Source organism: Achroia grisella, unplaced genomic scaffold (assembly GCF_030625045.1).
Source record: "Achroia grisella isolate CSIRO2021 unplaced genomic scaffold, CSIRO_AGI_Agris_v1 utg515, whole genome shotgun sequence".
NCBI lineage: Eukaryota > Metazoa > Arthropoda > Insecta > Lepidoptera > Pyralidae > Achroia > Achroia grisella.
Genome location: NW_026712908.1, coordinates 2339359 through 2365613, shown reverse-complemented (window position 1 = coordinate 2365613; position 26255 = coordinate 2339359). Strand labels below are relative to the sequence as shown.

Sequence of the window (26255 nt, the reverse complement as noted above, 5' to 3'; positions counted from 1 at the left end):
GATGTAAAAAAGAGAGAACAAATAACAAGGGGTGAATCGAAATAAAAAATAATAATGACTTTGATTGAACTTAATATTGAGTGGTCCTTGACCCAGTCAGTGCCTGCTGTTGGTCACATAAAATTCAAACGAATTCAAATGCTAAACAAGAGCCTTGTTAAATGTAATACTAAACTTGTATGAGTGCATTGTTATATCTTAGTTGAGATCTCTACCAACAAGAGTGTGGCTTAAATAATGAAGAAATTAATGAAACAGATCTTTAGGTGTTAATTGTTCAGCCTGTAACATTAAATGGAAATTAAAAATGAAAACAAATATTATTTCAGAAGTCCACTTTATTACTACAATCTTGATTTTAAAAAGTAATCAAGATAATTGATCTTTTCATGAGTCAAGAAAATCAAATAGAATTCAATATCAACTAATCAAAATAGACCCTCTAACACACAAAGGGTTTTAATGTTTCTGTATATAATTTATTGAAATTTGTTTTTGTACTTCACAGATAACATTTCCAAGTCTAGTTTTTATAAAAAAATATTTTGTACCGTAGATACTGTTAACGGCAAACATCTTGAGAAACAGCACCTGCTTACTGCTCACCTCTGAGATTTAGGTCCGTACACTTACGTGCGAAAATACTTACATACTTTTTTATAAAGCAGTTGGGTCAAAACAAAACACTTAATAGGTTATATTTCTTAATTATATTAATACTCTACAAAGAAGGGAGTACACCCAATCGAGATCAAAAAACGATTATATATATATATAGTCCAGTTTCAGGCAAAACATCGAGTAACATATGATTACAGTCTATTACGAACTTACCTATTTTGCACGCAAGCGTTACGTGTGCGACTTTCTTCACTACGCCGCTTTTTGATCAAGATTTTTCCAGATAGTATAGTAAATACAAAAAGTTAAAATTTATTTTAAACTTATTTTAAATCATTTAAGTACGATCCGACTACCGTTTATTTAAAGCCCGGTAACGTTATAACTATGACTAAAAATATTTTTTTTTATATCACAGAACAGGAAAACTTCAAGTAAGTTATGTACGTCATACATTCCAATAAAATTGCAAAAAAATAAAAATATACAACCGATTGAGAAGAATATTTCTTAACGACATTTCGGATATTATTACTTCACTTATTGTAAAGTAACTTCTAACCTTTTCTGGCTCTTTACTGTCTATAAGAAACGAGGCATACATTACATATACATGTATTTAATTTCGTTATTATGACAACTCATAATTGTAATTTAGCATTATAAAAATAAAATAATAATAAATAAACTTTTTGCATTCACTAAAGACACATTATTATGTACGTATACACACTTAACATTCATATACTATCACAAAAGTTTCACATATATCCACTATGTACAATATCTTAGGAAAGTAAGAGTGTATACAATTCTCTGAATTAGAGGTATACAGAATAATAAAAATAGGCAAATAAATTATTATGATTTTAAGAAATAAAACAGAAATTTCCAATTCAATATATTTTTTTTTATAAACTTCTTAGGAAACTTTTTCACTGGCCAGCTACAAGCAATATAGTGTTATAGTTAAAAACGTTCTTATTACTTGTTTAATAACTATAATAAAAGGATGTATGTAGTTGACCAGTATGGACTGAACCTCTAATTCAGGAGATTGCAGTAATTTCTTATAAATTAATCTTCATTGATCTCAAATTAGTTGATAAAAGTTTATATTTATTAGACTTCGAAAATAAATAATAGAGGAAATATACCATTAATAAGTATGAGGAACTGTACTGTTTAATATTAACCTTATTGTGTACATTTGATTTTAATCACAATTATAGTCAAATACAGATCTCAAACATTCCATAAACATATGTACATGTTTTACAATTTTTTCACTTCTTAACTAAGTTGTTTCCTCTTTTTTTATGCATTATATTTTATACTCACTCGCTGGAAATCCAATGTTTGTCTTTTATTGGCAACACATTTTGTGTATGATATGAAAACTAGTCTAGTCCGTTTGGAAGGGCAGGTTAGCCGCTATTCTTGGCTTTTTCTTTTTTATAGGCCGCGACGTATTCTGGTGCTGCTGCTGAGTCTGTAGTAAAATTAAACAAAATACAATATTAACTGTTAGCACAAATGGTGTAGTTAGTGCCTTTGTCAACTGTTGACTTTGTGATGAACTCAATAGTTGACATGCTCACTTTTCGCTTCGTATATTTGAATTCGTCTAGATTCCTCACACTGTATATGCATATACTTTATGCATATTTTTTATATATAATTTATTCATATTAGTTAAGTATTATATTTACCAGAAAAAATGTATTTAAATATTTCTATCAGTTGTTTAGTATTGATAGTTACCGTTCGATTGGCCGGCTGTGGTCTTGGCAATACAGATTTCGGCGCCTGCGACTCCTCTTTCCTATTTGACGACGACGAGCCGCTGTTTTGTATTCTCCTAGAAAATAATGTATACCTATTAATGTCACTTCACTATAATAAAATATTATTTACTCAAAAGGAAATTTTTGTTTTCCATTTAAAAAAATAAATATAAATTGGCTGTTATCTGCGAATTAGACGGCTTTTTCTTCAGATAAAAGATAAGCAAATCTGGCACAAGGATAGTGCAACAACCACAAAGTTATTTGAATATACAGTTTATTTATATATTTCATTTATTATATTCTTATCCAACCACATACAGAAAATAGTAAGTTAACATAAATTGATACGAAAGGCGGTCTTATCGCTAAGCAATCTCTTCCGGACTACCTTTGGATAGTAAAGATAAGATAAGTAGATGGAATGAACGAAACGCGAAAACGTTCACACGAAATGAACATAAATATGTAAATAAATATACACTTTAAATACATAAATAACAACATAAACATGCTTATCCTTAAAAGTGCACAGATCTTTAGAAAGTGTGAAGGATTAAGAAACCATGAGACAAAAAGACAAGGAATGACTACTGTTCTCATTGAGAAATTCGAAATTGTCTGAAACTGTAGTTTCAAAGTTATGACGATAAGAATCAAAATGTCAGTTGCTAAGTGTGCGATTTAAACATGCAGATGCATATGATGTCCATTTTACGATAATTGATAGGTCACCGTAACTAATATAATATTACAAAGGCAATTAGTGTAAAATATATTAAATTCTTGACACTTTACGTATCAGAATATAATTTATAAAAATTTACATGGTTCTAATAGACCGAGCACATTTTTATAAATTGAATATATGATAATTAAATATATACAAATGTCTATGTCTATGTATATACGAAATAATTATGAATTTAATACAAATTATAATAATTGAATTGATAATTAAATTAGTAAAACGAAATATTCAATGCATTAATCAAATAGTGAAAACGATATTTTTGATTTGTAATGCTTGTGGTCGTCACTAGACCGTCTATGGTCGAGTATAAGACCTCTTTGTTTACCTTTTATATATACATATGCAGATGAAGTCGTGGGCGGCCGCTAGTGTGTAAAAAAAGACAAAGAAATAAAAACTTACCTCTGACTCGTTTGAACTTGAAGCGGTACAAATGGATTGCTTAATCTCTCACTATTATGGTGCACTGTATTAGCACTATTATTCGGTTTCTGTTGATTTCCTGTCGCTGTTGAATTCTGAAAAAAACAAACTCATATTTAATATGTTACATTTATTTGTTTATTGTTAGAGGAAAATATACAGCTATTCAATCATCATTGACAGTTAAAAGATATTGAATATTAAAGTACATGTACACACATACTATGTATATGTTATTAGCTGCTTCATGAGGTTTTTTGAGACAGTAGATAGCCTATGTCCGTTATGTTTTTACACAACTAAATATTTTCAATCGAATTAATGTCTGTTCGGCTTATAAAGGAGGTAAGAAATACTCACACTTGCTTTTAAGATACTAGCCCTAACGTGAAAAATTAGTGGTTATTTTGCCACTATAGGCAAACTGATTTGACCTCATGCTCATCTCATCATCCTTCACTGGTTTCCCACCAGAGTAGGCTCGACCTGAAAACCAATGTTATAAAATTCTGGCGAATTTGCTATGGTAGGCTAACTCACCTGACCTCATGCCAACCTATCATCCATTTAAAAAGAATTAGGATATGAAACACACCTGGCCAACTGCCCAATTGGGTACCAATGACGCATGCGCGTTGCTAACACTAGGCAGATGTTTAGGGAATCCTTGTGGGTTCTGATGGGTCTTGTTGAACTGGTTCTGGTTACGCTGGTTGTCCTGGGTGCCATGGAAGCCGTGCCGCTGGTGAGGGTTCAGGAACTGGGGGAACGGAATCTGATTGGGACCGGGGCCGTGGAATGGTTGGCCAAATGTCGGGTACGGCGGCACGGGCATTTGGTTCTGAAATTTTAATTATCATTTAGCCATAATCATATTTATAAAAAAAATATTATATGTACTTTAATATTATCAACTGAAATAATGGTATTCTGGAAGCAATATTTTTCATATCACATATTAAATCAAATAAATGGTATTGATATCACAGAAAAAAATATTATTATATACCTAAGTATGCTTCTATAATAACAATTACTGTATGCGTTTAAAATATAGTCCATTTTTGTCTAATATCCTCAAGCTCTGTTTAATATTGGTAGTAATTTTAAAAATATAGTATTATCATCAGTGCCTTGCCTTTATGCCATTATTTGGGGTCGGCACAGTATGTGTAAAAAACATGGTACATGGAAATGATTTTGTGTGCGCTTTTATTTTTAAATATATACCATATTCATTGAATATTCTCAAGTTTTATTCGTTATCGATAATAAAAAAATGGTAAAAAATATGGGTCCATTTGATTTTATAAATGTAAAATACTATAATGATACAAACGTGAGGCACACAAATGAGACAAGGTGTAATTAATGGCTGTATTCGATTACACACAACACAATACCTGTGTATGTTGAATCATTTGTAAAAAAATCTCACTACCGAACGACCGAATAATCTGACATAATGTATTATCTGAAAACGTATAAAATACATGTAACATATCTATTTTGAAGTATTCCATTAAAAATAGTATGAATAAATTATAGTATACAACCCTATGTGACCTCCTAGGGTAAGGACAGCTAGTCTTATGGGTACTATATAAATTCTTAGATATATTTTTTTGAAAATGCATACACTATATACATCACCCTCAGATCGATACAAACAATCATACTCATGAATAGAAATGTTTGCACCGTGCTAGAAAACACTCGCGACCATCGGAAGTAAAGCGGTTTGCTAAACCGTTAGACTACAGAAACTGTCTGTTTGACATTTCAGTTACATAAAAAATATAATATTATTGTTTACCTTGAAATTACTATTGGTCCATTCATTGCCATAGTGCTGCTGTGGCGTCTTGCTATTCTGCGCTGCGTTGTTCTCTTTACGCCAGTTTTGTTGTTGCGGTCCCCTAGTAAGTATACAGCACAAAAATTACAAATATGTCTGATTAAATATTAAACTACGATTATAATGCAATTTACTAATAAAATTAATAATCACAAAGTTTATTATTAAACTAGCTGACCCGCGCAACTTCGTCTGCATCACACTTATTTGACATTTATCATTATATCGCCCAATTAGCATAATATATTTATAATATATAGCTTATGTGTTATTCTGCTATAAAGCTATGTTGCTATAAATTTCATCAAAATCCTTTCAAATGAAATATTAAATTATAGTATTAGAAGTACAGCAATTTAAATTAAATACTACTTTCAATGAAGAAACAGTACAATAACTATGTATTATCATATTCAAAATTACGTTGAAAACGATAAAATTCTAAATATATATAATTATAAAACAATCCCTTACCCAGCAAATAGTTTCCAAAACGGATGAATTGGTTCGCTTGAAATGACATTTATATTAATTACATATTTAAGAGCAATGCAATAAATAATTAGTTTAGGTATTTATTTATTTTAACTTTACATAATTTTGTACAGTAGGCCCGCCTACTGTTTTTTATATTAAATAGTAGGCGGGCATGTTGCTATTAATATTACCAGTTAACGTTTGACACTGTTAAGATTTAAATGTTATCAAAGCAATCTATATGTTAATACGAAAAGCAAGTCTTTGACAATAGACTCTTAATAATGTTCAAAGTTATAGTTTAAATTTACTTTAATCAAATTGCTGCATGCTGGATGCCCACTAGTTAGAATAAATTTCCTAAATATTTTATTTAATAATTCACATACAATTTGTTTAAGGGACTTGTAGGATAGTGAGTACTTTTAATTAACAGGACGTATAATGAATGCGGGTGTGGGTGCTTGATGAGGACTTTGGTACTTACTATACAGAGTGATTACCACGAGTTTAAAAAAAATAATACATGTAAAAACATACCTCTGTGGCGGGGGAACTTGCATGTTGTTCTCATTTTTCTGCCGCCAGTTATCCTCAGGTATATTTTGTGGCTGTGACAGAAATAGGGCCATTTATATATGCGAATATGTAAAGTAAAACTGTCTGTATTGATATTATATTGTTTTTAATACTTGTTCATATTACATTAATATTTTTTAATTATTTACAAAATACTTGTTAAATAATGTATGTACTGAAGAAGACTTCCGAATAAGTCCAAACATTTGTCGCAAAAAACGAAAACATAGTATATAGATATATTGAAATAACTTGGCGTGGTACAACATAATAGGTTTGATTGTCCTAAAGACCTTTTGTGATTAATTTTAATTACAATACTTTTCTTATTATATTGTCTTATTTGTCAATTTTCGTGCAGCACAGCAATAAAAATAAGTCTTAATATTTCGAATTCAGTATTCGAAATATATCTGACTTTTCATAGTACGTACGAGGTATTCCAACATTATTGATTAATTTAATATCGTTTTAAAAAAGTAAATTTACTTAACGTTTTCTTTGAATGTACCTACGCTAGCTATAAATATATTTATTGCATAAATACCTTTTTATCTATCTTCACTTCAGATCCACTGTCGCTGATTTTTAACAAGCTTCTCAATAGATGCGTAGCGTCCTGCATATAACGTTTTATAAATTAAACTAAATATATAAATTTGAGCTGCTAATACTATAGTTAAATATCAATACATGTATGGTTCACGTTGTTAAACAGATTAAACTAGTAATCATTAAAATGCACCAAAATTTCGCGAAGGTTTTTTGAGCTGACATCCGAACTTCTAGAGGTGCCCTCGGATCTGTATCTTAAATGCAGAATCTTATCATCCTCTACAGGTGGTGTAGTTTAATTACATAAAAGAGGGTACGTTTGACAAAATCATTTCCACAAATTGCAAGAAAGCGAAAGATAATATAACACATAAAAAGTAGTGATTCTTACTTGCGATTGGCTATTTTCCACTTTTGCTGTTGCAGACGGGGTGCTATTACGAGCGATATCGCCAGGCGGACTGCATTACAAAATATTATTACATATCAGACATTTGTATAGTCATTAAATAAATATTAATCAAGAAACAAGTCAAAAACACTGTACAACTCAAAACTTTTGACAGAATATATCGACTAGCGGTTTAGGAGACCGGATAACCTCTGGCAGTCGCAGGTTCGATTCCTCGTATGATGCTAATAATTGTTTGTATTGGTCTGGGTGTTTTCTATGTATATTATTTATGCACCTTAAAAAGTATTTTGTTTGTTTCAGTCGCTTAGGGCCCATAATATAAGCTCTACTTTGCTTGGGACTAGATGGTTTTTTTGTGAATTGTCCAGGGTTATTATTATGAGTATAATTGTTGAAATATATGTTAGAGACATGTTAATAGTAATAATAAATGTTATTTAGCCACAATCGTCATTTTAATTTATGTTCACAATATGTAGTGAACGTATTTCAGTTTCTTGGATTAATTTGGTTTGATACCAGTATTTCCATTACTGGAGTGTATTAGTATAATTTGAAATGCAATGTACATGGTGCCAACCAGATTCTAACTCTCGACCCTTCGTTGTAAATAGGGGTAGTAAACGACTAAGGTTATGTAACGTTATTAAAAATAAAAAGTTACCTATAGCTCGCAAAGGCGGAGTGATGTCCATCTTCCTTCCGCAGCAAGGTCGGCGTCCGATTGAAGTTGAACTCTTCGTATTTCGCATTGGCGCCATTTGGGACGCGCAGTTTACGACCATACGATATATTCAACAAGTTGGTTGGTCGCATTCTGTAAAGTTATATAATAAAAATAGACGGCCTCGGTTGTCTAGTGGTTTCGCACGCCGTCTTACTTCCGATGGTCGCGGGTTTGATTCTTCGTACGACACAAACATTTATATTCTTGATTGTTTCTATCAGTCTCGGTATTTTCTATGTATAATATGATTGTATTTACGAAAAAAAAAATTATCTATGTATTTTATGAGTTATCTAGTACCCATCTAGCTTTAACTAGATTAACTTGGGTCTAGATGGCGCTGTGTGATTTGTCCTGAGATTATTATTATTATTAGAAAAATAACAACACCAGTAATAATAATTTTATACTTGGACAAGTCACATAGCGTCATCTAGTTCAAAGCTAAGCAGAGCTTGTGCTATAGGTACTAGACAAATGATAGATATACTTGGATACATTGCTTTGTTAATATATACATTATATATATATCTAGAAAACACCCAGACCAATATACACATTTGTACTCATAAATATAAGTTGTGTACAGTGCGAGGATCTAACTCGCGATCATCGGAATTAAAGTTGTGTGCTAAACCGCTAGATCATCGATGCCTATAGCAGTTCCGCGCAACTCGTCTGCATCCCACTCACTTGACATTTATTATTATATTTTGCCCAATTTACATATCTTTTTAAATTATAGCTTATGTGTTATTCTGATGTATAAGCATCAAAATCCGTTCAGTAGTTTTTGCGTGAAAAAGTAATAAACGTTCATCTATATTCCATACTCACAAACTTTCGCGTTTTTAATATTAGTAAGATGTTTAGATTTAAACTGGTTATTTCAAATCCTTGTTTTATAAATTTAGATTTGCCAACCCTACTTTTGAGGTCATCGTCTTCGCGCGCGAGGACGGTGTCGTGTGTTTGTGTAATATAAAATCAAATCAAATCAAAAAAAAGCAATTTTTTCATGTAGGACTTTTTAGCTGCTTTTAAACGTATGTGTAGGATAGTATGAATACGCACCTATAAAACCTGGGCTCGTCGAAGAGCTCCTCGGTCATGCCGCCGGCGAACGGTTCGTCGAACATGATGAGGTAGGTGGGCACGTCGTTGAGGCGGTCGGACAGCCGCACGGTGTTGTGGTCGGCGGGCGGGTGCGCGCCCACCACCGTGCCGCGCGCGCCGCGCCCCGGACCCGCGCCCCCCGCACCGCCCGCGCCCCCCGCACCCCCCGCGCACACCACGCGGTCCAGCACGCGGAAGTCCGCCGACGGGTCCGGCGGGATGTTGCCCTCGTGCAGCTCCGGCTGCAGGGCCAGTCGCACTACTCGTAAACCAGTGGTACACACGTGTCGATCCGTATTAGGTATTTGTTAGGACCGATTTCATTTTATTTGTATTTTATGATAACACGCTATATGGTTATTTGTTACTTGAAATTACAGTAAATAAAAATGAAGACTCAGAAGTACTTAAATCGATGTTAAATATTACTTTTATTTTATGTATATGTGCAATATTAGTTGCAAATAAAATCTATTTTATTACAAAAATATGGTAATAGCTTAATCAGAAACTTCATTGAGCAATATCATTTGGAGTGAATGTAATAAATATACTGCCATCTACTCTAATACTTCTTAGTAATTTATTATTTTTTAGTTTCACTACTTCTTTATATATATCTTTAAAAGATTTCATCAAATAAGTACATTACACATTATATACTTTTTTCAAAATATCCTTTGTTACGCAATTTCTTTTAACTACTAAATATTAGCGGTCCGCCAAAGCCACCGTCAATTCAGCGGCTGGATGGTCACGTACCTTGTAGAGGAGCGACCACTTGACGTGCAGCGTGACGCGCTTGTCGGCGTCGTTGAGCCGCTGCAGCTGCGCTTGCAGCGCGTCGTGCAGCGCTCGCAGCTCAGCGGGCTCCAGCACCTCTGAGCCGCACGTGCGGCGCGGCGCCGCTGCGTGCGGCTGCTGCTTCAACCACGCCGACACTTCTTGCCCTTTATTCTTGCTGTACCCGCAGACGTTACTATATCAATAACTGCCTTAACACGTTCATCAAACGTGCGTGCTTTAGCGCCATTTTTAAATAATTAACTATCAATGCAAAATGGCGGACATGTAATTACGATGCAAGCGTATTTATACAGTTATTGATAATTAATAAATCTTAAGTGTTTTTTGAAAATAAAACCTATAATATAAAAAAATAAACAAACAGATGCGCGGACTTTAATGCGCTAAATCGGACGTGAAAAAATGTGTCGTATAAAAAAGAATAGAAAAGAATAGAAAATCATTTATTCAAATAAACTTACATTGAATATATGCACTTTTGAATAGTCATATAGTTTTTTTTTAATGTGGTGCTTTTTCGTGAATGCTGTCTCATCACAGAGAATAACAAGCAAATATTATATCTTGTGTGTTGCTCTTTTAAATAATTTATTCTTACTTACAATTTAAGTTTAAAAAAGTGAATCAAACCACCGATTAGCACTAATTCAGAAATACTCAAAGAATAAACGATATTGAATACATAACCAACTGGTTAAACAATTAATAAGAGGAAATCAGTCATAGTGATTAGAGCAGACCAGTCCCTACAAGCAGCACCCGTTCACGAGTATGACGGATGAGCCAGCCATCACTGGCTCGACCATTTTTTAAAACTGATTGGAAAACCACGCCGCCATATATCTGGACATTTAGTGAGCATACTACTCAGGACACCAGACCACGTCATAAGGCACAATGAATTCGTATAATAATTATTATCATTGTCTATATTGATGTTTTATTGTCTATCATAATCAAGAGAATATCTAGGAATATATGACCTGTGATTATGGTCTATGGTTAGACACTTTATGATATGGTGTTTTTTAGTGAAATGCTGTCTCTAAGAGAATATACAAACAAATACTATATCACGCTCCTTGACTGCTTGCTGCCTGTATAAAGAAACAGTGCTAATGGCAGAAAGTTTTTATAAAAAAGTAATTATACCCAATTTCGCCTGGCCAGAGATCTCCTTCAAAGAACACGTCGCGGTTTTGAGATATTGCGAGCCGGTTGAACAGATCGGGGAAGTTCTGCGCGTACGACTTGACCAGTTCGATGCATTTATCCGAGTACAGCCACGCCTTCGCCACGTTACAACGGCGCGTGTAGCCGGCCACCTCTTGGTTCTAGAAAGCATTTTTTATATAACTGGATTGGAAAACAAGGTCCATAAATTACGCTACACTTAGGACTTGATAAGGCACAATGAATTTACTAAAATTATTATCATTGTGGGTAAAATAGAAGGAAAGAGGGGGACGGAAAAACCAAGGCACAGTTACTTCAAGCATATTAAGAAGCTAAAGAAGAACCTTGTTAAATGCAACATTAAATCTGTAATTAATAAACTTGTATGAGTAGATTGATCAATAAAATTATGTGTGCTTGAAAGACAACAAACATCAAGTAAATAACAAGACAAAATTGGAATTGTGTTGCAATAATATTCAAATAGCATTATGGAAGATCCTGGAAAGTGGCAAGAGCTCCACCGACTTGAATTATGAATGAATGAACGTGGAAGAGGGGGAAGGTAGTAAAGTGTGACATTCTATAAATAAAGGGATATTGGAGAAGTCAGAAAATTCATGTAAAAATCATGTCATCTAGAACCTCTCCCACCTTTTAGAGGAATATAGATTTTGTGCGAACTTTTTGCAATTTTAGTAATTTTACAATACCTGTAGGTATTGTAAAATTACAAGTAGTGTACATTGTTTAAATCTTCAAATATTTCATTAATATTTTTTTTAATTATTCAAATATTGATTGTTACCTTCTTGTTAAACTTGAGATTGAGTCCAATATTGATCTTGTTCATAGTTTCCGTTGGCAGGTCATTTCGCTCGCCATTCACCACGAGTATGGTGCCCGTGATTCTTGACAACATTTGTGTCGATAGCCCTGCGATACGAACAAACATATTTAAGTATAATTAGAATGACAAATTCAGCTATATATTTATCACGTCATCTTGTGATACCAGTGATACTAATCCTGCGTCGCTAATCCAGAGAACAACGGCGTCATCGATACTATTCCAAGCTACTATCTCACTATAGGGGTTGTATAATGAAGTAGAACTAGTCGCAGTTCTACTTCATTATACAGCTCGCATAGGACTAGTTCTACTTCACTACAGTGGCCGGTGGCTGCATGCGAGCATTTGTACTTCACTATAGGAGTCGGGGGCTCCACGCGACCTTTACTATTCTAATATAGTAACGGCATGCGACCAGTTCTACTCTAGTATAGTTGCCGCATGCGAGTAGTTTTACTTCACTATAGGAGTCGGGGGCTCCACGCGACCTTTTCTATTCTAATATAGTAGCGGCATGCGACCAGTTCTACTCTAGTATAGTTGCCGCATATTCTACTTCACTGTAGTGGCCGTGGGTCGCATACGAGCAGTCGCACTTTACTATAGGTGCGGAGGCCGCATGCGACAGTCCTACTTGAGTATAGGGACCGGGGGCCGCGTGTGACCAGTCCTACTTGAGTATAGGGACCGGGGGCCGCGTGTGACCAGTCCTACTTGAGTATAGGGACCGGGGGCCGCGTGTGACCAGTCCTACTTGAGTATAGGGACCGGGGGCCGCGTGTGACCAGTCCTACTTGAGTATAGGGACCGGGGGCCGCGTGTGACCAGTCCTACTTGAGTATAGGGACCGGGGGCCGCGTGTGACCAGCCCTACTTGAGTATAGGGACCGGGGGCCGCGTGTGACCAATCCTACTTGAGTATAGGGACCGGGGGCCGCGTGTGACCAATCCTACTTGAGTATAGGGACCGGGGGCCGCGTGTGACCAATCCTACTTGAGTATAGGGACCGGGGGCCGCGTGTGACCAGACCTACTTGAGTATAGGGACCGGGGGCCGCGTGTGACCAGTCCTACTTGAGTATAGGGACCGGGGGCCGCGTGTGACCAATCCTACTTGAGTATAGGGACCGGGGGCCGCGTGTGACCAATCCTACTTGAGTATAGGGACCGGGGGCCGCGTGTGACCAGTCCTACTTGAGTATAGGGACCGGGGGCCGCGTGTGACCAGTCCTACTTGAGTATAGGGACCGGGGGCCGCGTGTGACCAGTCCTACTTGAGTATAGGGCCCGCGCGGGTGGTAGGGAGGGTGATAGTCACCGCAGGCGGCGGCGGCGTGGTGCGTGGTCTTGTAGGGCGCGGCGGCGGCGGGCGGCAGCTGCGGCACCGGCTCCGCGCGCTCCACCACCTGCACCTTGATGCGCCCGTTACGGATCGACTCGGAGTCCACCACCTTCGTAACAATAATATATCCAAAATAATAAAAATTCCCCAACACAATTTATAAAGCGTTATCTAAACGTTTAAAAATTAATTTGCAATTTTTGGTATGTTCATTCGTTCTTGATAATCATAAATAGCTGACTAATCCGATTTTCAACAAACGACTGGGGCTTTCATTCGTAGATAACTAATGTTACAAGTATAATACTTAGACAATTAAAACTATGCACAACAGTGTTTCCTAGTCACCTAGATACATATAAGAACATATTGTATACATGTAACACGATCTATATAGTGTACAGAGAACATGTGTAGACCGACCGTGGCCAGGCAGCCGTAGTACTGTCCCGGGGTGAGCAGGAACACGTGGTCGCCGGCCGGGTACGCCTCCTGCGGGGTGCGGTACCGGACGGGCGCGGCTTGCAACTCAGCCGGCAACCTCACACCAGTCTGTAGTGCGTACCCGCACGCTACTGAACACCACATCGGCTCTAACACCATCCGGCTGTTGTCTTGAATCAGGTATTTGAAACCTGAAATACACTCTTGCGTTATATACATGTTATCAATCATTATATATGTTTCTAAGTGTACTCTCGCCGTTCCTTCAATATTCTTTACGTCAGTAGAAATATAACACTATTTACTTGAAGACTAGTGAGAAAAAAAAATACGGGCAAAATTCATACAGACTCAAACTCAGCAGAGCTTATCTTAGGGATGCAGAACAACTAATAGAAATATGTTTTTTTTATATATAAATGTATGCATATACAGTAAACATTTAACATATAACAATAACAATTTATAAACATTAAATAATACAATCATACCCACCAAATACAAATGTTTGTATTGTAGGTGAAAAAACTCGCGACCATTGTAAGGAATAACTAATGCTAAATAGCTAGAAAACCTGTGATGTCAATATACATCATCAACAATTTAAAAAGGAAAATAAAAACAATAGAACTTAGTTAATAAATTAAGACTTACCCTTGAGATTTACCGCATGTAGAATGATTTTCACATCTCCCAATTCAATACCCAGACGATTCATATTACTAAAAATAATAAAATTGTGAATTATAGATTATTCATACAAATTAATGAACCAACATAATAATAATCCTATAACATTCATTGTAAGTCCTTTTTTTCTTCTTTTGAGGAGAACCCCATAAGAAAACTTTACCCAACTATGATCACGCCTACACAATAAAATAGCAGCAAACCAATATTGTATACAATTAAACTTAAATTAAGATCAAGAGGGTACCTGGATGGTTTGAAAACAGACTTTACCCGATCACTGTTTTTCTGGGCCACATGTGTGGATTTGACTTACCCACCACTATGGACCATGTGTTCGGTTTGTCGGGATTGGTTGTCATTTATAAAACAAACTTACTGTTCGACAATGGTAGACTGCTCTGAGAGCCACTGAGAGCGAAGGTTGCCCTGGTTGCGCTCCGTAGTATAATTCGGTGCGCCCACGTTGTTGTTTTGTTTGTCTACATAATGCAACCGTTTGGACTCATCAGATACCGCTATTACTCTGTAAAAATAATAAATCGTTTATTATCTATTATTTAATTATTTTATATATATATTAGCTGCCTTTACATGACATGATCTTGCGAGCGCGTGAAATTTAGCGCGGGAAAGACAGCTCACTCAATCATGATTGATTGCATTTTACTATTTTTGTGATCACTCTATCGCGCCCAATAGTGTGCGTATATTTCATATAGTTTTAAATAAAATTAGTGACTTACATTTCTAAGAATTTTGTATAAATACAAACTACCAAATAACGAAGTTCACATAAGTATATAAATAGTTAATTGACTAACAAAATAAATCAGATTTAGTTATGTGAGCATACCGGTCTCTACAATCAGCAGCCGTTCACAAGTATAACAGGTGAACCAGCCATCACTGCCCTCAACTATATTTTAGGGACCTCGATGACCCGTCCCACCACGTCGCCGCCTAGGGCTCGACCATATCATAACTAATAACACTAATATATTACTATACTATGTAGAAGCTGTAGTATTGCTTTGCGACTTGGTGAACCAGACGTTAGTGGACAAAATATACCTCTGTGAATGTTTTTTTTACAATATTGAATTTAACGAGATATATTAAAGAAATATGATAAAATACTTACTTTGCCCGCGTAAGATGTGGCCATCCAACCCATATTACTTTGCCTAAGTAATCATCGGCCACTTTTTCCAATGATTTTTCAAGAGGCTCGTCTGGAGTTAACTCAATAATCATGTTTTCGTTGCGAGACGGTTGATCAAACACTTTGACTTTGCATTTTTTAAGAGACGTCTGAAAAATATTTTATTACATAAGAAATCTCTTTTAAATAGTCAATAATAACAACTCTAAACTATTCTACAGGGCCATTTGGTTCCAAACAGTAGAGCTACAGTACTAGTTAGGAAATTTGACGATTACAAAGTCTGCTTGTGTTTTAACGTCAAGTTGTGTGTGAACGGCAAGTCAGAATCATAAATACCTTATACTTGAGGTGCCTCATGGTGGGGAAGCCTGGGTAAACCATATCCCTCTTAGCGTTGGGCAGCATTCCATGCCGGAGCTGGTCTTCGGGTACCACGAGCTCTTGCCGCCAAACGAGTTTCTCGGTCGCGTGATTAGGCGTCACAGGCGGAAAATATTCAGGCGCTTCTGCTATGCCTAAATAATAAAAGAAATAATAGTTTTGTTATCATTTTGAACATAATTAACATTGTTACAAAAATAAAATGCAGTAAGTTTTGGAAAATCAATCTAGAAATTTCGAACAAGTCGAGGTTTGCAAATATTTTTAGTTTAGTTTATTATTAGGATATAGTCCTATGTTGTGAATGATCTTTACCTAGACTTTCCGATGTCCAGTTGTACACGAGCATAGGTCCATGCGTGTTCCGTTTCAGCTCTTCGTCGGTCAATCGTTGGTAGCAGGGGCCCATGGCCGACAGTAAGTTGGTCTAAAGTAATCAAACATTGAAAAGTTAGTTTTGATTTCAATATTACAACAGTTTTATTTATTTTTTTATAAATTGCTCTAGTACTTCAAGTATATCACAAACAAACATATAAAATCGATTATTTTTCTCTTATAGATAATAATAATAATATAGACAGAGATACAACACTGTGTGTGTAAAAATTTTGACAAATCAATTTGTTTTTTGGCATTTTACCTATGATTATGAATAGCTTTATTATATATTATTATAGGTAAATTACCAATCGGCAAATTATCCATTTTTTTGTTGTAAATCACGCCTTTAAATGCGGTATTACGAAAATAAATAAAATATTTTTAATATTTACATTTTCATTAATCTTTTTTTTTTATAACTTGTCTAAAGAACAAATAATGAGGTCTAATAATATAAATGACAAAATTTATAAGCATACATGGATATAAGTAACAAAATAAGTAACAAACCTCGTCAATGAACGGTATAAGTACAACGGCCTCCCAATCATTCCGCTTCCCGTTAAGATCGGTCTCGAAATTAATCGGATAGTAGTGCACGATGGGAGAGTCCTCGTCCGTCATCAGATCGTGGAATGGCGTCGGCAACAAGTGCTTGCTGGCCGATGGCAACACTGCCAGCAACTGAAATTACAGTATATGTAGGCATGGAATTACGTATATGGTGCTTGGGAGTGACAATATGAAGGGTATCACGACCGTGATATGATGACGTGATGTCTGTAGTGCCGTTCATATACATAGATGACAGTTCCCATTTACGATCAGATGGGCCAGTTTGTTATACCAGTTACAAAAAAAAAATATAAGACTGAATTTGACTGTTTCCTATGTATGTATGGATCATGCACGTCAACAAATAAAAAAAATTGTGTCTATAGTCAGTTCAAAATTGTATCGTTTGCATAAAGCGACGAAACAGTTGCCCTTAAAATAGAATGACATAATTTTTCTGTCATCAGTTTCTTATTCCAGATAAATAAAAAAATTACCTGCTCAAATGGTTTGAATGGTTCTCCTAATTCAAATTCAATCTTCGAGTCTTTAAAACCTTTAATATCCGATATGTAGGGCGCGTAATGGTGTGGATAGTACCAGCACCAAGATGGACAACCCTTGTAATAGTAAAACAAATTCCACTGAATGGCCCTAACATAGCCCTCGGCTTGGTCTGCTAAAACCTCTCTGAAATAAACACATTTTGATTATGTCTTGAACCAACATCAAATATGTATAGGTTCTTAATTTGAGATAATATCTGTGGATTCAAGTATATAAGCCACGGTTACCACTTACCATCAGGTAGGCCATCGGCTTGCTTGCATGTATTAAAAAAATGCGTTTAAGTATTTCTATTAATCGACTTTTAGCCATTAATCTCAGATAAGTTTGGGAATAGATAGAGTTATGTGATTAGGCCTGTACTACGATTATTCGATTATTATTATCAATGGAAGTATATTATAATAGCTGTATTTTTTTTTTGCATTATACTTAACACTAGAATTACAAATAGGGAATGACCTTGTATATATTGTTGATAAAGTTTAGTACTGTATATATTACGTTAGAACATACAACAGGTTACAAAAATACATAACTAAGGCATCTATTATTTGTAATCTGTATTATAATGTTATCTGTAGTAATAGTCAAGATCATCATCATATAGTAGCCAATACTTATATCCAAAATATCGTGAATTCAAGTATAGCTATAGATTTTTGCGTTATTTTATATTCTATCTAGACTATACTGCGATAAAAGAAACTTTGATAAATATAATCAATACGTGAGACAAAGGTAGGTTCGTCATGCCACGTGTAATTAAAATACATCAAATTATACATGTACAACATTCAAATATAGCTAATAGTTATGTAGTGAATTTCTGGCAAATATTCGGTTCACCTAATGCAATGCACAATGCCTCTGGCTATCCGGGATAAACCTCGTGACGGCAAGTTTTCAAGATTATGTCTTACTAGCTGAGCTCACGACTTCGTCCGCACGGAATAGACGACGAATGAGGAATTTCCATTTCATCCCCTATTTGATTTTACCCCTTAAGTGTGAAATGTATACAAATTTCTGAATAGAATATTTATTTACATTTAGTCAGAAATCTAAAAAATAAATTTCAAGCTTTCTACCTTTAAAAATGAAGATATTTCCATATAACTTTGCATCTCCCCTTTCAACCCCTTACAACCCTTTTTTCGTCTTAAAAAGTAGCCTATGTCCTTTCTCACGATCTAGACTATCTGTACACTAAATTTCATTTGAATCGGTTTCGTAGTTTTTGCGTGAAAGCTAGACAGACAGAGTTACTTTCGCATTTATAATATTAGTAGGGACAACAGTCAACTTACTCAGTAACTTTGGAGTAATCCAATTTGTTCATATAATAATCCCTTTTGTGTAATCTGAATTCAATTTCCATATTCGCTTCCTCTGTAAATATTTACAATTTGGTGAGTAAATTTACTACTGTGTTATTTTGTTGAAAACGAATCCATTATCTTATATATAAAATTCTTGCGTGGTAAATACTTCTCCGAAATGGCTTGACCGATTTTTATAAAATTATATATGATGATGAATTATATAATCTGTAGGTCTGAGAATCGGGTACTATCTATTTTTAACATCACTAAGTGATAAGGGTTGTTGCACCCCTAACATTTCTTTATATTATTTGAACAAATTTCTTTTTTTTATAATGTGGCATTAAAAATACATGCAAACTCAAATTTTCACCCTTTTGTCATCAACCCCTATTTTTATAGCGATTTTAGTTAATATAGCAAAACAACGTTTGTAGGGTCAGCCAATTATGTATAAGTAATGAATAATATTCAATCATACCGTCACTTGTCTCCTCATATTCCTCATCGTCTCCATCGTCCATGAACTGTGAAGAAATAATATGCGTTATAAACAATTTATATTATTGAGTACATAATTAAATTCAATTACGACAATTAAAAATAATTAGACGGCCTCTGTGGTTTAGCACTCAGCTTTACTTTAGATGGTCGCGGGTTCGATTTCTCGCACCGTGCAAACATTTGTATTAATGAGTATGATTGATTGTATCGGTCTGGATGGTTTCTATGTACTTATATTATTTATATATTTACAAAAAAAAAGTATGTAAGTATTTACTACTAGTTGTCTAGTACCCATAACATAAGCTCTGCTTACGATCGGCCTAGATGGCGCTGTGTTAATTGTCCAGAGTTATTTATTTATTTAGATAAATTTATCAAGTTCAACAAAATCTTATTTAGTAACCTCACCAAATAGAAATCATGTTCAAAAACACTGAAGTAAAAATAAATCCTGCGTTGAGATAGTCTGAAGCGATTTGATTTCTGAATAATATAGAGAAAAAATATGCAAACAGTTGTATAGACATGTTTTTAGATCAACGAAATCTAAAAACATGTTTAACTGTATACATATTTCTATTTTAGACTGAGCTCGCGACCTCGTGCCGCGATACTATAGTTTTTTTTTATTACTTTTCTATTATTAAAACAGTTGAAACAATATATTATTAACCAATATTTTCAGTCAAGGTTATCTATATATACTCTACATTAATGCAATGAAATTAATTTCTCTTTTTAAAAACTTAAGTCAAAAATTTTAAATTAGACAAAAATTTCAGTTAGTCAGATTTAAACCGACGACCTTTGGGCTATAAACCACTTACCATATCCTCCGTAGCATTGATAAGTGCTTGTAATTCATCATCAGGCTTTGATTTTATATCTTCAATATTCACATTGAATGTTTCGTCATTATTAGGTTTATACTGAAACAAAAAAAAAATACATTGAATCACATCTTCTAATTTGGAGTTGGCAAAATAAATTGCGAGCGACGCCAAAAGTTAACTCTTCCGGGCATATGACATTGTTTTCAATACGGTTAAAAATAATATTAATTATTATGATTTATTAGGTCTATAGTATATATAGTAACAAAATACACCGAGTACTTCGAAGTACTTAAAAAGAAAAGAATATTTAAAAAAAATATTTATTATCTAACTGCCAAACAAGCTGACATCTTAGTTTAGTGATTCCCATCGTTTTTAGTGTCATGCTAAGATGGTAGGTATATAATACACCACAGAGATTTCTACAAGAATTATTAAAATTCCTACCTCCCGTCGCTCCATAGCATTGGGCCTCCTGCCGGTTTTACCCTCAAAATATTTGATATCTGTATATACATCCTGAAATTTCTCCTTGTCGATTTTGGCTAACTCTTGCATGAATATCTCGAATCTTTTCAAGTTTAGATCACCCGCTTCATTGATGTAGCCTGAAATATAGAATAAGTAATATTAATAATTTTGAATTAACCTATTATTATCTTTACATAATATAAAAATTAAATCACTTCCGCCGGCTATTCGATTAAACCTTTTAAACTATGCAGCCGATTTTAATGAAGTTAGCAATAGATAGAGTGATTCAAGAGGAAGGTTTAAAGGTATAGTACATCCGTGAAAAGCCAGGGCGGGTAGCTATATATGTATAAATAAATTGACACACAAAGTATTTTGGTGCCAGCAAGACTTGAACTCATGACCTAATATACCAGGTATACGCTGTGGTAGTAAACCACTACGCCATAACGCTTAATGTAATATTATTTGTCTCTCTGTTTGTTCTTGCTAATCTCTGAAACGTCTGGACCCATTATAACGAGACTTTCATTTGCAGATAGCTCATGTTTTAAAGAGTAAGTTAGGCTACTTTAATATGTATAGGAAAGGGCACATTCCACGCGGATGAAATCGCGGGACCAGCAGGTGTTATAAATAGATATTGATATTGGTAATACTTACCATCTAAAGTCGGCAATACAGTCATATATGTCTTATATAAGAGTGGCAGAGCATCATTACTAATATGCATGTGAGGCAAATGTGGTATAAAGTCATTGCCCACTAAAAATCCCATAAGTACCCAGTCATCAACTATTTTCTCTATATCATACTCGAAAGGCAGGTTGTTCTTAATTGATATGAACTCTTGTTCTAGATATTCCCTAAGTAGTGACAGATGGAGAAGGTAGAAGTTCGTTTCTTCAGGCGAAGTAGCTCGCTGTGTGGTCTTCCCAAATTTAACCTAAAATGAATGACAATATGATATTATTTTCATCTTTCTTCTTTAGTTGTACACTCTTGACAATGTGATCTTGTGATCGTGGCTTTCATCATGGCATCTCTTGTGTGGCCGTTTTTATTGTCCTCCTTGGCGATAATATAAAATGAGATGTCTTTGTAATTTGTTTTTTTCCACGACGACGCTGGAGTGGTTCGCCCCAACCAGTACGAGCTATATTGCAAGCCCCAACGGCCATACCCTGCCCATCCACTTCAAAGCTCGAGCAAAGAAAAAAAAGCATAGCGTAACCACGAACACAAACTAAGGGTCGGCAGACTTATCTCCATCTGGTTCGGTTTTTGCCTGTACGAGAACTTTGTACAATAGACTGCTGTGTGGCCGTTTTTATAAGATCAGTCCAAGTTCATCGTGTTTTAATCTTTTCATAATATAAAATGAAGATGTTTCCGCTGTCTGTTTGCTTACATCTTTTAAATTGCGCAACAGATTTAAACAGTTGTTATTAAATAGAGTGATTCCATAGGAAGGTGTATATGTATAATACACGTACACAGGTAGTTAGTTAAAGGAAAAGAGTAAAATTTGATTAGATCTTGTAATATATAAGTAAAGAATTCTTCGACAACATGCCTGCGGCTACCTTTTACCATCGCACCGCTCGCTATCGGCAGGGAATTCATCCCCACACACTAGAACCTACGTGATCTCGGACAGTGCGGTTTCAGAGGAGCTTCCGCCCGCGTACACTGTACACCGTTAAATTGTAAAATGAACTACCTGCCGAGGTCGTTCAAGAAGGGTATATTAAGGTTTCTTAAGGGTCGGTAATGCGTACGTGACACCCGATATTTCAGGCGTCCATAGGCTACGGTAACTGTTTACCATCAGACAGAAGATGAGCAGTGTGCTTGTTTGCCAGGATAGTAGTATAAAACAAACCCAATTACTTTATACTACAGCATCTATTGTTAATTGCTGACAAATATGTAAACAATACTATACAAATGTATAGTAATGTTATAAAAACATAAATTCGACATTTGACCTTTTAATTTGATGTTGCTCACCTTAAATTTTGTAATTATCTAGAGTAAATGAACAACAAATATACTATGGACTCTAGCCGACTGATACATATATTTAGTAATTATTTTTAATTTTATTATAAAGAGACTGCTCATGAATATCAAAATCTTTGTTTTGTGCTAATATATTAAACACAACAATCAAAGCAGCTGGGAAGCAGTAACACTCAAGATCTTAAATTGTAAGATTTCTAAATAAAAATTAATGTTTGGAGGATTTCTTGATACGTAAGCACAAGGCGTGGACCAATATTTTCAGCAATTCAAATTTGACAACAGAATAGTAAATGTAACACATGATTTCAGTGATATAAAACAAAGCAAAAACATTTTTGTTAGACTGTTATATTTATTGAATGATTTTCAATAAATATAACAGTCTCAGTTAGTTATGAGTACACTTGTAATCAGTGAACTGATTCCTTACGATGTATACACTAGAATTACATGATTGAAACACAATTGTACTTCATTCCTTATATTAAAACTGGTTTTCTCCATGGTTTCGACCTCCTATTCCTGGCTTAATTTAAAATTAGACCTCATTCCCCTATGTATATATATTCCCCTATCCCCTAGTCTTGGATGCGCTTGTGCCTTTTTAGCTTAGTATTTCTTATAGTCTTATAACTGATAAATTTCTTGCATAATTGAGCTATCTAATGCAAAGGCTTTCTAAATTTAATTGGTAGTTCCATAGATGCACATATTTAAACAAATGAACACTGAAGTGTTTGAATATGAAGCTTCATGTATAGAAAATACCAAAATGTTACGAATTTAGTTGCCTACTATGGTAGTTAGAAAGGAATCTAGACGTCTAGGTTTATTAGCTCAAACCTTAATATAGACTTACCTCTTCTCTCAACAGAGCAAAGTGTGGCTCATGGGTACACATGCCCAACATGATGAGATCGGCGTCCAGTCCATATAGACAATGCCGAGTGTTAGGGTCGTAATCAGGTTGCGAGCGCGCCCACCGTATGTAGTCCATGATTTTATGTTCACCCTCTCCTGGTGTCTGAAATATGTACCTTATTTAACTCTAACAGAATTTTGTAGATTTTGATGATTACTTTTGACATGTATATATACTATGATACATATAAATATGAAAAATGTATATTCCATGTGCTATTTTTTTTTTGAATAAAATACTATTTTGTTCCACAAAATCTTCTGGAAGTAGCCATATGGACCTCCCATATGGCTACTACCAGACGTCTATATAAATATCTCAATATAATACACAATTTTGCTGTCTGTGTGTTAGTCACCTAACTTCTGTTAAATGGCTGCACCATTTTGAATGAAATTTTCTGTGTATTTTTTATTGGGTGCCTGAATGATTTGTGAAATACAGTTGAACCTTATGGTGTACTTTTACGGGCAAGAATGATGTGGGCCAGGTAGTATATTATAATTTACATAAAGATAAACTATAGGTTAAAAACATTTTATAAACAAATACTCACCTCATGTCCAGAGAGAATAACTTTTACTTTAGACCAGAGGGGATCTGTAGACATCTTAAGTTTAACAAAGTATTTCAGTTGCTCATGTAAACGGGCCATAAATACTGTTCCTGGTGTAATGCAGTTGCTATCAAACCGTTTTTCCTTTGGCAAGACCTCACCTTAAAATATGAATGAACATTAATACACATTTCACATTCAATGGATAATGAATGAGTGAATAGTTCAACCAAAAGAAGATATACCATATAAAGTTAAAAAAAATCTATGTAACTTTGAATAGTTAAATATCAAATACACAATCCCATCTTATGGATATGTATGAATAGTTCATATGTGTGAGTATGATCAATTCATACAAGTTTGTAATAGTATTCCACTTAAACAAAACACTAAATAGCAGACAAACATGACATACCTTTAGCAATGGCTTCCTCTTCTAATTTTTCTGCCTCACGAGCAGACCTAAATCTGTAGGATGAAATTAAGTACTTCAGTATAATCACTTTTCTAAATACAATCTGTGAATAACACACAGTTGTATGATAAAACAAAAAATGTACACTTTTAATTTACATTAAATAACTTATTCTTATTATTATAGCTTTATTCTTCCACATAGTACATATTTATAACATATAATTATAATATTTTTGGTTTAATTATGTTTCTAGTTGTGTGGGCAGCTCAGGTAAACCTCGTCCATCTTCTGCCATCCCTCTTACATTACATTATTCTTTATATTATCATTGTTTTTGTATTATAAAATTTAAACATATTATACTGTAATATTTCAGAGTAATGTTAACGAGACGATCCTACCCAAGAGGTGGACATGGTGTTATATTATATTGTTCACATATTAAAAAATCTACTTTCAGGTCAAGAATTGATTGCGACAATAAAAAAAAAAACAAAGTAATACACATCCTTGTTGGCAGTTTATGAGGTAGTTATACCTAGTTCTATTCATAAGTTATACTAAAATCCATTTATTATATACTTTATTGATTAAAATATATTATTGAACTTAAAATATAAAGAACTCTCCTTCTTCGATATACTGAATCCATCAGATGGAGATTGGGAAAACGGAATGAACCTAAATAAAAAGTTTATATATATATATTAAAGATTGTATAACATACCTTCTACCTCTCTGTTGGTTCATTTTTGCTCTGGGAGCCACTCCATCAATAGCCATAAAGAACAGTTTCTTTGGCTTGATGATTTGGAACAGAGTTCCAAGGTAATGAAATATGTCCTTAAATATCTTCTCTTCAGTGATACGAAAGTGTGGATTGGAGTCATCAGGATGGGAGCAGTTGTGAATAATTCCATTCATGTCCAGATACATATTGTCAAAATCAGGTATCTGTTTAAAAAAAAATGGATATTTAGACAACTTTCCCTAACATTTCATTTTATCTGCATGCGGATACTTAAAAACGTGAAAATTGAAGGCATTTAACAATTTGAAATATACCAATGCATTTCTATTATTTACCTGATATTGCTTCACCAATTCATTAAGACAGGGGTACCTCTCACTGGTATATCTAAAGAACTTCGGAACACCCATTATGTATTGATAATTTGAAAATTATAAGTAGTATATTGGATCACTACATATGTTTGTTGACCTCAAATCTCATATAACCTCGATGGCTAACTAAAACTTTTGCATTATTTGATTACTATTATTATCATAGTTCAGTCTGCTGTCATAGTTCCGAAAATGTGCGGTATAATCAAAAATGAAAATGAAAATATCTTGTGATATTAATGAAAAACATCATTGAAAATTTGATTAAAAATTACTTTTTATTATTTATTTTTCATGGCCCTGGAAGTTTATAAATTTTAAAATACTGTAATTTTGAAAGAGACATAATCCTTTAAACTCTGTGTCTCTTTCTTATACCTGG

The 26255-nt window shown here is 34.5% G+C and overlaps 1 protein-coding gene across 1 annotated transcript; it reads right to left on the bottom strand.

Annotated features, from left to right (window-relative positions):
* Window positions 1-1065: 1065 nt before the first annotated feature.
* LOC131847011 (5'-3' exoribonuclease 1-like) lies at window positions 1066-26130 on the bottom strand. The gene is made up of 32 exons (XM_059196448.1): window positions 25835-26130; window positions 25476-25702; window positions 24746-24798; window positions 24328-24488; window positions 23709-23873; window positions 21485-21767; window positions 20795-20955; window positions 20339-20440; window positions 19486-19531; window positions 18990-19071; window positions 17610-17802; window positions 17068-17241; window positions 16489-16600; window positions 16129-16307; window positions 15769-15938; window positions 15004-15150; window positions 14589-14656; window positions 13914-14125; window positions 13467-13599; window positions 12104-12231; window positions 11272-11453; window positions 10075-10273; window positions 9271-9554; window positions 8134-8286; window positions 7446-7515; window positions 7047-7118; window positions 6461-6531; window positions 5402-5504; window positions 4181-4426; window positions 3565-3680; window positions 2386-2482; window positions 1066-2113 (listed from the first exon to the last, which is right to left on the bottom strand). The coding sequence occupies exons 1-32, from the start codon at window positions 25907-25909 to the stop codon at window positions 2027-2029; spliced, it is 4551 nt and encodes a 1516-aa protein (XP_059052431.1). The 5' UTR covers window positions 25910-26130; the 3' UTR covers window positions 1066-2026.
* Window positions 26131-26255: the final 125 nt, after the last annotated feature.